The sequence below is a fragment of the Eschscholzia californica genome, unplaced genomic scaffold, assembly GCF_041429995.1.
Source record: "Eschscholzia californica isolate CP2 unplaced genomic scaffold, dmEscCali1.0.p SCAF_1, whole genome shotgun sequence".
NCBI lineage: Eukaryota > Viridiplantae > Streptophyta > Magnoliopsida > Ranunculales > Papaveraceae > Eschscholzia > Eschscholzia californica.
Window position 1 is genome coordinate 58,853,788 of NW_028238198.1, and position 17,721 is coordinate 58,871,508.

Below are 17,721 nucleotides of genomic sequence, written 5' to 3' on the forward strand. Positions count from 1 at the left end.
ATGGTTTTCAAGTAATTTGTAGATAGAGAGAGAGAGAATGAAATTTCTAAGTAGATGAAAGTTGGAGATGGACGATTGCCTTAATGAGTCTTTTCAAAACTGGGTAACATTTCTGTAAATACCAAAATAAACAAGGTGGTTCTCGTCTTTTAATTGGAAAACCTGACGCCATGGACCTGCCTCACATTCTTTTGCTAACTTAGTCTGTATTCTTATTAATGGGCCCATTTAGGGTCTTTTTCCTAATCCCTCTATTGTTTATACTTCTAATAACGCAAATTCAATAGCTATAGATTTCACCTCCTTTAAGAATTGAATTTGGGACCTCCAGAGTATTTGAGTTTGTGTCAATGCTATCAACCACTTAAGCAACTAAGTGTTGACTCGTGTCACTAATTATAAGGTGGTGCTATCAAGACTAAAGAAACTGAAGTAATTAATTTGAAAGGTGTGTTTTTTTTGTTGAAAGGATTAATTTGAAAGGTATTACTTCACTTGTGATGTCTTTATTTATGGCCGCGGCTTTGGGGAATAAAAAAAAGATCTCTGAGGCATAAAGACTTAGTCAATCAAGATTGACTTAGGGGGCATATTTATTTTTTAACTCTAAAATAAATCAAATTGGTTTCTAACCCTTAGTCTCCATCTTCACCTCACCTTCATCCACACATTCCGACCATCACCGCCATAATTTCCACCCACCGCTACCATTTTATTTTCTCTCCTCTGTCTCTTTTTTCCATCTTTCTCAAACTTATGGTGGTGGTGAAAAAACAGTGATGGATGATCGACCGTTCCTCTTTCGCTCTCTAAAAACCCTAATGTTTCTGTAGAATCTAGAATGAATTTAGTTTATGTAGAGAGAGAATATGAGAAATTAAGAAAGTAATCGACAACAAGAACGTAGAGTTTTGTTTCCATTTTGTTAGTAAAGAGAATTGCCTAAGTGGTGGTTGGGTAAATTTAGGGTTTTCATCATTTTACATCTGTTCTTTCTTCACTTTTAAAACAATTGAAATCAATACTCTAATATAACATAATCTTTCCTTTCTTATAAATTGTAATCTTACCTAAATAAACTACTAACAACACAAGCATGATCTATACTCCTTTCTCCATCTTCCATCATTTCTCTCACTAGAATAACCAGTTGTGTTATAGGGTATTACATTCGGGTTATTATCTTTAGAGAGAGAAAGTTTAGAGAGAGATAATAGGTAGAGGAAGAGTTGAAGTGAATAGGATTTAAAACAAGCTTAAGAAAGCTTGCAGGCTTTTGGAATGAGAATAAAAGAAAGAGGGAATATATGGGTAAAGGTGGGGAGATGAAGAATAAGGCTAAAAACAATCAGATTTATTTTTGGGTTAACAAATAAATATGCCCTCTAAGTCAACTTTGATTGACTAAGTCTTTATGCCCCGGAGATTTTTCTTTATTCCCCACAGCCGCGGCCTTATTTGTTTATAGGAGTTGCACTTTTCTAATTTTTTGGTGAATGATACTGGATGTGCATTTCCTACTATTGTTTATAGAGCATCCAATAAGATATACACTTACAAATATACATAATATTTCAAGTCTTAAATCATCGAATTTCGACAATTGGATCTGTCCTTGTCCTGGTACTGAAGTATATTACATTATTTAAGAAAGTTCACAAGAACCAATCTTTCCATACTTGGTCAGAATGGTCCTTGTTGAACATTTAAAAAAGTTGCATTCAATCACTAACAACCACTTTTAGGAAATGGATCAAAGCGAGCGACAGGAACGAGCAAGAGAGGATTAGCCTTTGGAACAGTCAATCCCGGTCGTTCATTCATATTGACCACATTGTCATTGCCTTCGTGGATGACTTTCCAATCGAAACATTGTATCATTGCAGCTAACACGGCAGGAACCTGTACCAGAGCTAACCATATACCAGGGCACCCTCTTCTCCCAGTCCCAAAAGGCAATAAATCAAAATTTTGGCCCTTAACATCTTTGACCACACCTTCATTTCCACTTGAATTGATGAATCTCTCTGGTTTGAACTCTAAAGGGTCTTTCCAGTACTTAGGGTTCCTATTAATGGACCAAACATTGACAAAGAGCCTAGTTTTGGCTGGGATGTCATATCCACCAATCTTGCAATCTTGGGTTGACTCTCTTGCTAGCATTGGCGCAGGGGGATGAAGTCTAAGTGTTTCTTTAAAGATCGCTTGAAGATAAGGAAGATTTGGGAGATCAGATTCTTCAACCAATCTATTCTTCCCCACAACTGAATCAATCTCTTCTCTTGCTTTCAGATATATATGAGGATGGTTTATAAGCTCTCCTAATGCCCATTCTGTTGATGCTGCTGATGTATCGGTTCCCGCTGTCATTATATCCTAATTAATAAGATTACAACGAAATTAGGTCTAAATATAAAAGGATAAAGTAAGAATTTATTTGTAGTTAATTGTTTAAATTAGACTCGTTTAGTAAGAGACAGAATAATCATTTTAGATTAATTTATTTAATAGGTTCTTAGTTTAGATTTATTTTGTCTAACCCAACATTGTTAGTGGCAGTCAGGCAAAAAAAATTATTTTGAAATCTGACTCGAGTAAGTTGATGTCTGAGTCAAATTTCATTTCTCACGTGGAGAAAATATAAACACCAATAAGAGATACTTACCAAAAGGAAAGCCTTGATATTCTCCCTGCTAAGTTTGAGCTCTGACTTCTCATCTTCTAGAGCATCCAACAAGATATCCAAAAAATCTTCTAACCCATCACTCTTTATATGTTTCTTCATCTTTCTTTCTTCTTCTCTCTCTTTCATTATCCTTTCCAGTACAACATCATATCTTCGTCGTATATGAATGGCCTTCTTTAGAAATCCTTGAAGATCAAAATTTCGTAAGAACCCAAAAGAATCTGAGAAATTAAACTGACCAAACATCTCAGTAACCTCTCTAATAAGTTTTCCAACTTCCTCAGCTTGATCTGTCCTTCCACACCGCCTTATACTTAACATCATTTGAGTAACTATATTATTCGAAAGCTTCATAAGTTCATGAGAAACATCAACCGTTTCCCCATGTTTTGCTTTAGTCATTAATAATTGAACTAATATATCGATCTCATCTCTTCGAATATGCTGACGTTTAGAAATAACTTGACCACCAAGAACTTGGGACATGAGAACTTTCTTCATGAACTTCCAAGTAGGTCCATAAGGAGCAAAAGCAAAGCCAGATGAGTTATAAGTGACATGGTTAATGACTCTAGAAATGGGCCTTGAAGAAAAGTTCAGTTCTTTGTTCTTGAGAAACTCTTTGGCTAGATCAGGAGAAGAAGCAATTATACAAGGAACCGAACCAAGACGAAGATAAATTAAGGAACCGTATTGAGATGAAAGTTTGTGAAAAGATCGATAAGGGACAGTATCGATGAGATGCATATGTCCAATTATTGGTAAACTTAGTGGACTTGGTGGAAGATAGTATCTAGAACTTGATCTGTTCTTATAGTAAACCATGGTGAAAAGCAAAACCAATACAGAAATGAAGAATGTAACACTGGAGAAGAGGATGTCTACCACCATAGTTGTCTGATCATAACCACTACTAGACGAACAGTAAGCAAGATTCAATACTTAAGATTGTTTAGTTTCTCTTATATATAGTATATCAGTTGTGCTACTGGCTTGGCCCTAGGTTTTGGCTCGAGCCTGGCTCGAGCCTGGCTCGACTAAGGAAAAATTGCACATGCAAACGTCGGCCAAGCTAGGGTTAAAGAATTTGGCCCAAGTAGCACTTTCCTTAATATATATATAATTTATTTTCTTTTCTTTCTGCACAAAAGTGAGAAAAATATTGGCCTACTGTTTCGTGGCCCCATTTACATCATCATATTTTCCAAATATAGTTGTATAGATATTATTTACAATGCTACGGTTCGAGTACCACTAAGACCACTAGCAAAAGATGCACCAATCTTCATCATTTTCTTAGAATAGCATTAAATTAAGATATGAAGATGAATACCACATCTTAGTAATAAAAATAGGGCCTAAAAATAAACTCATATTTAAATTTGAGTGGAAAACTTTTTTTTTAAGTAATTGAGTGGAAGACTTGGATGTCATGTTTCAAATAAAAAAGACTTTTGGTTCTACCTTAGGTCATAATATTACTTAAGATCCCCACAAAATTGAAAAAGGCCGAAAATAGAACTCTAAGGTGCTGTTTGTTTTTTAAGTTTTTCAGATCTGAAATCTTCAGATGTTTGTTTTTCAAAATAAAGACAATCTGAAAATTTAGCTAAAATTAGTCCACGTCTGAATTGGCTGAAAAAGAGCCCACTTTTTTCAGACTTTAAAACAAGTCTGAAATAAATCCCAATATCTGAAAACATGTCGAATGACGCTTATGCCCCATAAAGCAGAAAAATCTTCCTAATTCCCACTACTAACACCCCACACCACCACCACAAACCACCAATGCCACAACGGACCGCCATCACAAACCCCCAATGCCACAACGGACCGCCACCACAGACCACCACAAACCACCACCACAGACAACCACGGACATACCATAAACCACCACCACCACAGACCACCACAAACCACCACCACAGACAACCACGGACAGACCATAAACCACCACCACCGGACTACAAATCACTCCAACTCAGTTCATCCTCAAATCAACTCGGTTCATCACCAAACCACCACCACCACAACCGGACTACAAATCACTCTGATCTAACGAAAAATCGCATTGTGTGAGATCAGAGACAAGAGAGAGAGAGAGAGACAGCGAAAGTATTTAGAGGGAAAGAAAAATAAATCGTGCCATTAACATGAAAAACATAAGTAGATGAAAAAACACTTGAAAAGGACATTTGCGACTGGAGGTCAGAGATCTGTAAAGATTGTTGAAGCTTTTAAAGATTTGGGGGTTTTTCAAGCCCTTACAAAAACAACTATAAGAATTATTAGGGTTGCAGAGAGGGAAGAGAGGTAGAGGAGAGATGGAGGAGAGGGGCAGGAAGCTTATTAGGATTTTGTTTCAGAGAGGCAGAGGAAATCGATTGAGTAGAGACGGAGGAGGCTTATTAGGGTTTTTTGTTTTCTTTGTTAGAGAACATTTATTAGGGTTTTTGGTTAAGGTTGAGTACCCCTTGTGTTCACGGAGAGATGGAGAAATCAAGTTAGATTTTTTTTTGGTGAAAAGGGTATAAATGTCTAATTACAATTCAGATTTCTTAATTCAGGTTTAAAAAACAAACATCTAACTTTGGGCCGATTCAGATTCAGCAAATTAAGATTCAACAAATTCATATTCAGCCAATTCAGATTCAGACGCAAAAAAAACAAACAGCACCTAAATCTAATACTAATTCAGTGCAGAATCCCTATGTGTCAATGAGATTAGGCAGTTATTATTTTCTTTCCAAAATACATGCCCTAAGAGGATCTCCGTCTTTCGGCACCAAATATAACACCAAACAAAATCTCCACCCAAAAAATTTATCGTCTGTTTGTTACGTGGGAAAAAATAGAACTGAGAAAGTCGTTTTTCGGGGAAATTAAACTTTTTGTGTTTGGTTAGTGATGTGGTGTGAATTCACCACATTTATGTCCCTTAATTTAAATGAGTTAGTCCATTTTATACTTTTATTTTGATCAGTTATAAACTTCTCTTGATTAGGTACGATCTATGGAGTTGAACAAAAAAAACGGGTAAAAATGGAAAAAAGACGCTCGAAGAGCAATTTGGTCATTTGGACCAGGGTGATTCAGTAACCTTGTCTAAAAGTCAGTGGACCAATGAAAAGTAGAGCCAACGATGAGTCCAACGGTGAAGACGAGAATCGAATCGGAGTTCGGATAAAAAAGTTGTGATAGAAAGAAGTCGATGGATACTTCGGTCTTTGCTGAAAAGTTAGAAGATGTAGAGACAAAGTTACAGGCACTTCCTTTAAATCTAAGTGAGAAGCCCAAGAATTCAAGAGAGAAGAGAGAAGTATAAATTTTATGAGCACTCTTTGAGAGTTGGCCCAAGTCAAATGAGGACCAAGTCAAATTTGACTAGGGTTTTTGGGGGGTCTTTTGAACAAAAAAGAGAGGAGGAAGGCTGATTGAGGGGACGATTTTTTGGAACAACTAGGGCTATCGAAGTGCGGAACCAGAGAGGGAATGGAGGGAAAGGCAGCTGGGGTTTTGGCGAGAAATTTTTGAGTGGCTTTGGTGGACGGTTTGCTGGTTAGTTGAAAAAGGCAGTTTGGTGAAGATTTAAAGTGGTAGTTTTGGAGATTAAAGAGGTGGTATTGGATTTTGTAAAGGCTGGTTTTGGTTATATAAAAGGGCGGTTTTGAAAGGAAAGAAGAAACCAGGAGAGGTGGTTTGATGACTGTTGAATTGCGTTTGGCATGGAGTTTTTTAGCTGAGAAATCAATCTTCTTCTAGGGCTCGTTTGGCTGCAAGCAAGGAAACCAAATCTCAGCTGGAAAAGTCCATTTCCTATTACTTTCTCTCTTGTTCTTCCATTTTTCTACTTATTTTTCATCTTGTTCTAGTACCCCAAAAGCATATTAACTTGTGTTAGGTTACTTTTGTTAACTCATTTGTGATTCTTAGTATTTCAAATTATAAAATCATGTGTGTGGTTTATTCCTTGACTTTGAATCTCGATATTTGCTTGAACATGAGTAGCTAATTAACTTGTTGAGGTCTAGGGATGAAATCTTGATATGTTTATGTATGTATTTGTTTGATTAGATTAGTATGTTTGATATCTCTATCATGTTAGGTTAATCGGTTAAACTTGTTTCATGTCTTATGTCAAGCATATGTCATATAGTTACTTGTTAATCGATCTTTCCGATCTAGACTCGATGTTAATGGAATATGATGACCCTTTGACTAGTTATGACCGTTAGGTATATATAGCACTTAGAGCATCTAATTTAGAGTCGAGAAGACTCAAACTTGATAATCGACCCAAACAAGCATCGACGCAAATATATCTCGATGGATTCCCGAATCCTTAACCTCTCTCATATTTAGAATAAAACCCTAGTCTCCCAAGAATCTTTAGTTAATAGTTCAAGTTTACGTATTTCTCTTCTATTTCTTTTTGGTCAATGCCTAATTAAAACCCCCCTCTTTACTTTATTTGTTTCTGTTTTTTTTGTTAGTCATCCTTTCATACAAAAATTCCTATTACTTGTTCCAATTTAGGTTTTAGTCACTTTAATCCTCTTTAGCTTGTATTTTAGTTACACTTGCCGTCTCGTGGATCGACCCCGGTTTTATCGGGTACTAGTTGATACCTCCGCTTGGGTTTGCAACCTTTTCGGGTGCATCAAGTTTTTGGCGCCGCTGCCGGGGATGGGAACGTGTAGCTTAGATATAAGTATTATTTTCTTTTATCCTAGATTCTAATTAGTTTTGTTTGCTTTGTGTTTTTCAGAAAAACAAAAATAACAAAAAGAGATCGAAAGGAAGAAGTTTGGGGATTTCGGAGAAAAGTGGAAACCCAACTTCAAAATCAAACAACAAAGGGGGGTAACGAAGTTCTATCTTTTATATTGTCTGACTCTTGTATGTGTTGGTGCGTGCATTTTGTTCTCTCTTTTTGTGCATGAATAGTTGGATTAGGAATAGTCATAATCGTTTAGAGAGGAACATAGAGCTTCGTAGCACGTCTGAGTCTGACTACAACAATCATCGGTCGGACACTATGGAGGACCAAGAGAGCACACATGGTAGTGAGGGTCATGAGATGAACCCTCCTATGAGGAGCTTGCGAGATTACTTGCAACCCGACCGAACTAGTCAACCATCTTGCATTGTCCTTCCTATGCATGTTGGCAACTTTGAGATTAAGCATGGTGTCATTAACTTACTCCCTAAGTTCCATGGCTTAGAGTCTGAAAGCCCTTACCTTCATTTGAAGGAATATGACGAGGTCTGCTCGACACTCCGACTCGATGGAGTGCTCGAGGACATCGTTAAGCTTAAGCTATTTCCTTTTTCATTAAAGGAAAGAGCTAAGCAATGGCTTCATTCTCTACGCCCTAGATCAATATGGAGTTGGAAAGAGATGACCACACACTTTCTTAAGAGATTTTTTCCCACTCATAAAACGAACACATTGAGATGGAGCATCATGAACTTTTCACAAAAGGAACATGAGTCGTTTTATGAGTGTTGGGAAAGATTCAAAGAGCTCATAAATTCTTGCCCACATCACGGTTATGAGGTGTGGAGGGTTATCAATTTCTTCTATGATGGCCTATCCTCCACCCAAAGACAACTTGTAGAAATGATGTGTAATAGGGAATTTATGAGTAAAGATCCCGAGGATGCTTGGGATTATTTCGACCACTTGGCGGAAAATGCCCAATGTTGGGACATATCCGATACAAATGATCGAAGTAAATCCAAGGCTCAAACGAGCTCAAGGGGAGGGATGTACCTTTTAAATGAAAGTGATGATGTGCATGCAAAGTTAACCAATTTGACTAAACAGGTGGAGGCCTTAAAGGTGCAAAAGGTGAATGTTGTTAGAGCACCGGAAGCTCGTATAGTTGTTTGTTATGTTTGTGATAGCATGGACCACTCTACTAGAGATTGTCCTTTATTGGTCCATGAACAAGCAAATGCCATGAACAACTACAAAAGGTCATTTAGCTCGCCTTATTCTGACACTTATAACCCAGGTTGGAAGAACCATCCCAACTTGAGTTGGAAGAATGGTCCTACTGCAAATGATGTGCATAATCATCAAGGTCCCTCATCAAGCAATGCTTATGTGCCACCTCCACGGAGGAACCTTGAGGATCCAATCCATGTAATGCTTCTGAATCATGAGCAAATGTTGCAAGGCCTTCGAGAGAGTATGGTTAGAATTGAGGCAAGGTTAAGTGTGGATGAGAAAGGCAAACTACGTTCTCAAACTCAAGAAAACCCTAGGGGAAACGGTGAGAGTAATACATCTGACCCTAGGGTTGCACATGTTAAGGCAGTTACTACTCTCAGAAATGGCAAAACGATTGGACAAGATGATCCTATGAGGGTTATTGAACCTGAGGAGCCTAACCAATCTGAGGGTGGTAGTGGTCATAACAAGGCATCCGACAAAACCTTAGGTCTAACCACATTCCTAAGCCTAGTGTGCCTTTCCCTGAGAGATTGGTCTCTACTCAACCAATGAGAGATAATAGTGATATCCTTGAGATCTTTAAGCAAGTTAAGATCAACATACCTCTCTTGGATGCAATTAAGCAAATTCCTACTTATGCGAAATTCTTGAAGGAACTTTGCACTATGAAGAGGAAACATCATGTGAAGTCTAGAGCTTTCTTGGCTAAGAATGTGAGTGCCATCATTAAGGAGAACCTCCCACCTAAATATAAGGACCCTGGATCCCCCACCATTTTATGCACTATAGGGGCAACTCACATTAAGAAGGCATTCCTTGATTTAGGTGCGAGTGTTAATCTTCTACCTTATTCGGTCTATGAGCAATTGGGCTTAGGTGAAATAAAACCCACCAAAGAAGTTTTACAACTTGCCGATTGCTCAATTAAGATGCCGAGAGGGGTGGTTGAGGATGTTTTGGTCCAAGTAGATAAGTTCTATTTTCCAGTAGACTTCTTTATCTTGGACACAAAACCAGTGATGAATGGTGAATCTCAAATTCCAGTCATTTTAGGTAGACCTTTCCTTGCAACATCACGGGCTTTAATTGATTGTAGGAGTGGTGCTATGAAACTCTCATTTGGTAATATGACTCTTATGGTTAACATTTTCAATTCTTGCAAGCATCCTATTTCTGATTATGATGAGTTTGATGTTGATTATGATGAGTCTGATGTTCAGGAGTTGCACATGATTGAGTCTTTTGTTCAGGGAGGCCTTTCTTTAGGTACCCAAGACCCATTAGAGACTAGTCTTATGAATTGCTTTACGTTTGATGATGAGATAACTATATCGGAAATGAACTCTCTCATGGATTCGGCACCTTTATTGGACACGGAGATGTGGAAGGTTAGATTTGAGTCACTTCCAATCAATGAGCCTAAACCACAACCGTCTTCAATAGAGTTTCTGAAACTTGATTTGAAGCCCTTACCGAGTGAATTGAAATATTCATATTTGGGCCAAGAGCCATCATTTCCGGTTATTATCTCATCACAACTAACCAATTCACAAGAATGTAGTCTATTGAAGGTCTTGAGAAACCACAAAGGGGCCCTAGGTTGGACTATTACCGACCTAAAAGGGATTAGCACCACTGTGTGTACCCATAGAATCCATCTTGAGGATGATGCCAAACCTTCACGTGAGGGTCAACGAAGGTTGAACCCCCACATGAAAGAGGTTGTGAAGGCAGAAGTCCTCAAGCTATTAGAGGTCGGGATCATCTATCCCATCTCTGATAGCAAATGGGTGAGTCCGACTCAAGTTGTGCTTAAAAAGTCTGGAATTACCGTAGTCGAAAACGAGGCCAATGTACTAATCCCGACTAGGAAAGTCACGGGATGGAGAGTGTGTATCGACTATCAGAAGTTGAATTCGATGACGAGGAAGGACCATTTCCCCTTACCGTTCATCGACCAGATCCTTGAGAAACTTGCCGGTCATCCTTATTACTGCTTTCTAGATGGACATTCGGGGTACAACCAGATTGAGATTGATGAGCGAGATCAAGAAAAGACTACTTTTACATATCCCTTTGGAACGTTTGCATATCGTCGTATGCCATTTGGGTTATGTAATGCCCCTGCGATGTTCCAAAGACTCATGTTGAGTATCTTTTCTGATATGGTGGGCCAGTACCTAGAGGTATTTATGGATGACTTTTCTCTCTTTGGTGATTCTTTCGATGTGTGTTTGCATAATTTGAAATGTGTGTTGAATCGTTGCATTGAAATGAATCTTGTATTGAATTGGGAGAAATGTCATTTTATGGTCTCAAAGGGAATTATGTTAGGTCATGTGGTGTCATCTAGTGGACTAGAAGTTGACCGTGCCAAAATAGAATTGATTTCGCACTTGCCTATACCTAAGAGTGTGAAAGACATTAGGTCATTTCTAGGACATGCAGGGTTCTATAGACGATTCATCAAGGACTTTAGCAAGATATCTAGGCCTTTATGTGCTCTTTTGTCTAAAGAGAAAGATTTTGTATTTGGCGATGAATGTATGAAGGCCTTTGATACTCTTAAGACCTTGTTGACCACGGCACCGATTATTCAGCCACCCGATTGGTCTATACCATTCGAGGTGATGTGTGATGCCAGTTACTATGCCCTTGGTGCGGTGTTAGGCCAAAGAAAAGACAAGCTACCATGTGTCATTTATTATGCGAGTAAAACTCTTAATGAGGCACAACTCAACTACTCAACCACGGAGAAAGAGTTGTTATCAGTTGTTTTTGCATTAGACAAGTTTAGGTCATACTTAGTAGGATCTAAGGTTGTTGTATACACAGACCATGCAGCCCTGAAATATCTTTTATCCAAGAAAGATGCTAAGCCATGATTGATTAGATGGATTCTTCTTTTGCAAGAGTTCGATTTAGAGATAAAAGATAAGAAGGGGTCTGAAAATGTGGTAGTTGATCATTTGTCTAGGCTTGTTACCCATAGCACTATAGAGGCTATACCCGTGACCGAGACATTTCCCGATGAGCAGTTGTTTGAGGTCTCTTTAGCTTCACAGTGTCCTTGGTATGCAGATATTGTTAACTACTTTGCTGTAGGACATGTGCCTTCTCAGTGGAGTGCTCAGGAAAAGAAGAAATTCTTTGTCGAGGTGCGACACTTCATTTGGGATGACCCGTTGTTGTTTAAGTATTGCCCTGATCAGATTATCAGACGATGTGTCCCAGAATGGGAGCAAAAAGGTATACTTAATTTTTGTCATTCTGAGGCATGTGGAGGTCACTTCTCTGGTAAGAAGACTGCCTTTAAGATCTTGCAATGTGGTTTCTATTGGCCTTCAATTTTTAAGGATGCATATCAATTTTGCAAAGCATCTGATAGATGCCAAAGAGTAGCATGCATGACCCGTAGAGACATGATGCCCCTTAACCATATATTGATTGTTGAGTTATTTGATGTTTGGGGTATTGACTTTATGGGCCCTTTCCCTTCTTCTTTTGGTTATGTGTATATCTTAGTTGCAGTTGATTATGTATCTAAATGGATAGAAGCAGCCCCATGCAAGGATAATAGCCATAGGGTGGTCATAAAGTTCTTGAAAGAACACATTTTTGCTCGATTTGGCACCCCTAGGGCTATTATTAGTGATGGAGGTAGTCACTTTTGCAATAAACCATTTGAAAGCTTGATGCGGACATATGGAATAACGCATAAAGTGGCTACCCCCTATCACCCTCAGACAAGCGGGCAAGTGGAAGTGTCTAATAGGGAGATAAAGCGTATTTTGCATAAGACGGTAAACCTGAATCGCAAAGATTGGTCCTTAAGACTAGTTGATGCTTTGTGAGCATATAGAACAGCTTTCAAGACCCCTTTAGGAATGTCCCCTTTCCGCCTTGTGTATGGCAAGGCATGTCATCTACCAGTAGAGTTGGAACATAAGGCATATTGGGCCATAAAATGGCTCAACTTTGACTTAGACAAAGCGGGTGCAAGGAGGAAGCTTGATCTTAATGAGCTTGAAGAGATTAGGAATGAGGCTTACACGAGTGCCAAGATTTATAAGAGTAGAATGAAGGCCTTTCATGATAAACGAATTCTTAGGAAGACGTTTGAACCTTTAGACAAAATTCTTCTCTATAACTCTAGGCTCCATTTATTTCCCGGTAAACTCAAGTCTCGTTGGACTGGCCCATATATTGTGAAGACCGTGTTCCCTTACGGTACCGTTGAGATCGAGGATCCCAAAGATGGCAATTCTTTTAAAGTGAATGGCCAACGGTTGAAGCCATTTTTGGACCTTGAAGACCCGGAGGTTGAGACTACCCCATTGGTTGATCCGGTGTACCAGGATCAATCTCCCTCTCATGTTGGTCAATCATGTACATCAAGGTTGACCCCCCTCTCATAGTCAGACCTCTCGGAGTCGATGTTTGTGGGTATCATCTCTGGAAACCCTCCACGAGACAAAACTCGTGCTCTCGTGCTCCGGAGAGACTCAAAGGCTAGTTGCATAACTTGATGCAATCGAGTGATCCCGCGTGAGTGGTCATTATTATTGGTCATGCTTATGCTTCATTCTTATTCTATTATTGATGTGTTAGGAGTGTTTCTCAATTTGTATACTTTTGGGACGTGGTTCGTTCCAAGTTTGGGGATGGCGTTGGGCTCATCATCAACTTGGAACTCAAATACACAAATCTTGGTAGTATTATCTTTTATCTCCTTCGGCTATGGTAATATCCTTCCACTCTTCTCTTTAACTTATTGTCCCTCTTATATTTTAGTGAACATATGCTTAGAACATTGAGGACAATGTTAGTTTTAAATTTGGGGATGGGGATACGACCTTTTGGTCGCATGACTTTCAAAAGACACGAGGGTTCAACAAATTAACCAAATTTGAAAATTTTTGGGTAGATTTGGTATGACTCTAGTGGTATTTTTAAGTATGTTGATACATGTGGTTCTTTCTTGATAAATCTTATGCATGCTCTTAGTCTTCTCATGAATGTTAAGTCATTTGGTGTTGGTGTCTTATCATGTGAGTAGCATCTTAAGGAAGAAGGAACACTTCTAAGTGACCTAAAATAGTCATTAGTGGAGACTTCAACCCATGTGAGATATCTGAGCCTTTCTATTGCTTTTGAGTGTACTCTTCCGCGCTAACTCCGAGTAGAATGAAGAGCTACCCAACTTCGCAACTTTCAAAAGAGCTTAGACGATCTCATGAGCTCAACTTCCTTAGCCACTAGGAGTGACATCAGGATAGCGAATAAACCTTACTCTTGTAGTCCATGAAACCCGATAATAGTGTCAACTTTAGGGAAACGGATACTCCACCATCCATTCATCATACTACTCCCGAGAATGAAGGCATGAAAAGTAAAGAAGAAAGAATGTGAAAGCAAAGTGTAAAGTAAAAGTGATTTGTTGAGAATACTAGTTTGTATTTTTGGTTATGTGCGTAAAAAAAAAAAAAAAAAAAAAAGAAAAAAAAAACAATGAAAGGAAAGGAAAGAAAGTGAAAAAAAGAAAATGAAAAAGGAAAAAGAAAAATAAAAAGAAAGAAAGTTGTTTTTGTGTAAAAGTTCATGTGAACTTTTGAATGTTTATGTAAGTGTTTGGAATAAATAAAGTATTCAAAGCAAAAAAAGTCAAGTTAAAGGTTGTTTGAGTGTTCTTTTATCATTGAAGGCGTCGACATTCTCGGGATTTCATCATCTTTCATTCCATCACTTGTATCCGTTTACCTTTAGGAGGCATTGTTAGAGGGTAGAGTGGGTGAGAAGGGTGAGTGAGCTTCCCCATTCCGTTAGTGGTTATTTCCATTCCTAAGAGATCATTTCGTTTTAGAACTTGATATCCTCATTTAATTTTTGTATATGTTGAATTTACTTTATTCCATTCTCACATATGAGAGTAAACCATTATAATTCGTTTTTGAGTGATTTCATGTTTAAGAGCGTATGACCGTGAGGCCAAAGTCGAGGCGAAATGTGCTATGATAGGAAAAATGGTTTTGTTACTTTAGACTTGGATGATGCTCATGATGATGGGACACTTGCACTTGAGTATGAAACTATTAGTGAGGAGACTCTTAGCATGCTTTTGTGTTTATTAGTTTGATTCATATGTTTTACATACTTAAGTCTCTCACTTGTCGATCATCACCTTATTTGCATCGATAGTTGGACTCTTATGTCTTTTAGAAATCTAGAACTTTGTGGGTGTATTCACTGGAAACCCTCACGAGACGACACTCGTCCACTAGCGGTAACCTAGGGGTTTAACGGCTTGTTGCATACGCTAAATGCAACCGGGATTCACCCGAAAGTGAGTTAGGATTTTACTTTATTGTTTTGTTTATTTGCTCGAGGACTAGCAAATTTTATGTTTGGGGATGTTGATGTGGTGTGAATTCACCAAATTTATGTCACTTAATTTAAATGAGTTAGTCCATTTTATACTTTTATTTTGATCAGTTATAAACTTCTCTTGATTAGGTACGATCTATGGAGTTGAACAAGAAAAACGGGTAAAAATGGAAGAAAGACTCTCTAAGAGCAATTTGGTCATTTGGACCAGGGTGATTCAGTAACTTTGTCTAAAAGTCAGTGGACCAATGAAAAATAGAGCCAACGATGAGTCCAACGGTGAAGACGAGAATCGAATCGGAGTTCGGATGAAAAAGTTGTGATAGAAAGAAGTCGATGGATACTTCTGTCTTTGCTGAAAAGTTAGAAGATGTAGAGACAAAGTTACAGGCACTTCCTTTAAATCTAAGTGAGAAGCCCAAGCATTCAAAAGAGAAGAGAGAAGTATAAATTTTATGAGCACTCTTTGAGAGTTGGCCCAAGTCAAATGAGGACCAAGTCAAATTTGACTAGGGTTTTTGCGGGGTCTTTTGAACAAAAAGGAGAGGAGGAAGGCCGATTGAGGGGACGATTTTTTTGAACAACTAGGGTTTATTGAAGTGCGGAACCAGAGAGGGAATGGAGGGAAAGGTAGCTGGGGTTTTGGCGAGAAATTTTTGAGTGGCTTTGGTGGACGGTTTGCTGGTTAGTTGAAAAAGGCAGTTTGGTGAAGATTTAAAGTGGTAGTTTTGGAGATTAAAGAGGTGGTATTGGATTTTGTAAAGGCTGGTTTTGGTTAAATAAAAGGGCGGTTTTGAAAGGAAAGAAGAAACCAGGAGAGGTGGTTTGATGACTGTTAGAGTGCGTTTGGCATGGAGTTTTTTAGCTGAGAAATCAATCTTCTTCTAGGGCTCGTTTGGCTGCAAGCAAGGAAACCAAATCTCAGCTAGAAAAGTCCATTTCCTATTACTTTCTCTCTTGTTCTTCCATTTTTCTACTTATTTTTCATCTTGTTCAAGTACCCCAAAAGCATATTAACTTGTGTTAGGTTACTTTTGTTAACTCATTTGTGATTCTTAGTATTTCAAATTATAAAATCATGTGTGTGGTTTATTCCTTGACTTTGAATCTCGATATTTGCTTTAACATGAGTAGCTAATTAACTTGTTGAGGTCTAGGGATGAAATCTTGATATGTTTATGTATGTATTTGTTTGATTAGATTAGTATGTTTGATATCTCTATCATGTTAGGTTAATCGGTTAAACTTGTTTCATGTCTTATGTCAAGCATATGTCATATAGTTACTTGTTAATCGATCTTTCCGATCTAGACTCGATGTTAATCGAATATGATGACCCATTGACTAGTTATGACCGTTAGGTATATCTAGCACTTAGAGCATCTAATTTAGAGTCGAGAAGACTCAAACTTGATAATCGACCCAAACAAGCATCGACGCAAATATATCTCGATGGATTCCCGAATCCTTAACCTCTCTCATATTTAGAATAAAACCCTAGTCTCCCAAGAATCTTTAGTTAATAGTTCAAGTTTACGTATTTCTCTTCTATTTCTTTTTGGTCAATGCCTAATTAAAACCCCCTCTTTACTTTATTTGTTTATGTTTTTTTTGTTAGTCATCCTTTCATACAAAAATTCCTATTACTTGTTCCGATTTAGGTTTTAGTCACTTTAATCCTCTTTAGCTTGTATTTTAGTTACACTTGCCGTCTCGTGGATCGACCCCGGTTTTACCGGGTACTAGTTGATACCTCCGCTTGGGTTTGCAACCTTTTCGGGTGCATCAGTTAGACCAGGGCCGACCCTAGCATTTTGGAGGCCCAGAGCGGGTTACAACTTGTGGGCCCTTTCGGGATTTTTTTTTACTATTAATGGATTCAAACATAGAACATATATAATAAAAACACAATAATTAGCTACTTAAGATACATGGAAATAAATTGTTCTCCATATAAATACTGAGTTTCGAAAACTCACCACCTTTCAGATAGTAGTTGTTTCTTTGGGTTTTGCCCGACGTAATTAGAAATTTACGAAGAAATAACTTAATAAATAATAACTTAAATTTAGAAATGCTCTACTTTGTTTATGTTGATCAATTATCAAAACAATGGTTTTCAAAATACAAGATAAAAGAACAAAACCTAAAATGCTTTAGAGCCAGTAACTCATACGAGTTCATTCAAGTGGGATATTAAACAAAGACAAAGTTAAAATAAAAACAATTACATTAAACACAATATAAAGTAGTAGAAAAATGTAAGGTTTGTAAACGGTCTCCATCTTTCTCTCTCTCTCTTTAACCGTCTTCTGGAAACCCTGAGCAGATCCAACTTTCCCCGGTAAAGGGAGGATTCCCTTTGCCGACATCTCCTTTTTGAAGGGCTTGTTGTTTATTTTAGTTTGTATTTATTTCATTAGAAATTTGGAATACCAATGGTTGAAGATTAGAGGGAGGATGAAGTTGTTTCATCATGAAGAAAGAGATACTGCAGTTTGTTAGTGTATAATGACGGTTTTTCGCTCAAACTCGACATCAAGAAGACTCAAATCAGAGTTGACATTAAGAAGAAAATCTCATCTCCGATCAACAACCTCAATCCACATACTCATCAATTCTCCAACTTCTCCACTATTTGCTATGTTAGATGTGTAGTACTCTGAAATCCAAGAGATCATGGATTCGA

At 38.0% G+C, this 17,721-nt stretch overlaps 1 protein-coding gene and 2 pseudogenes across 3 annotated transcripts; 2 read left to right on the forward strand and 1 right to left on the reverse strand.

Annotated features, from left to right (window-relative positions):
• Window positions 1–1,503: 1,503 nt before the first annotated feature.
• LOC147567863 (cytochrome P450 93B2-like) lies at window positions 1,504–3,620 on the reverse strand. The gene is made up of 2 exons (XM_086670113.1): window positions 2,666–3,620; window positions 1,504–2,376 (listed from the first exon to the last, which is right to left on the reverse strand). Exons 1-2 carry the CDS (start codon window positions 3,575–3,577, stop codon window positions 1,729–1,731), a joined length of 1,560 nt encoding a protein of 519 aa, XP_086526239.1. The 5' UTR covers window positions 3,578–3,620; the 3' UTR covers window positions 1,504–1,728.
• Window positions 3,621–6,120: 2,500 nt separating this feature from the next.
• LOC147567864 (uncharacterized) lies at window positions 6,121–16,129 on the forward strand (annotated as a pseudogene). The gene is made up of 2 exons (XR_015230881.1): window positions 6,121–11,897; window positions 15,162–16,129. The product of XR_015230881.1 is annotated as an uncharacterized LOC147567864 (transcript).
• LOC147567865 (uncharacterized) lies at window positions 12,056–16,129 on the forward strand (annotated as a pseudogene). The gene has a single exon (XR_015230412.1). The product of XR_015230412.1 is annotated as an uncharacterized LOC147567865 (transcript).
• Window positions 16,130–17,721: the final 1,592 nt, after the last annotated feature.

Excerpts from the sequence above, each read along its gene's own strand:
- LOC147567863 (XM_086670113.1), bottom strand. The coding sequence starts at position 3,577 with ATGGTGGTAGACATCCTCTTCTCCAGTGTTACATTCTTCATTTCTGTA. Across the intron at positions 2,377-2,665 it reads ATATCAAGGCTTTCCTTTTG|GATATAATGACAGCGGGAAC; the intron begins GTAAGTATCTCT and ends CTTATTAATTAG.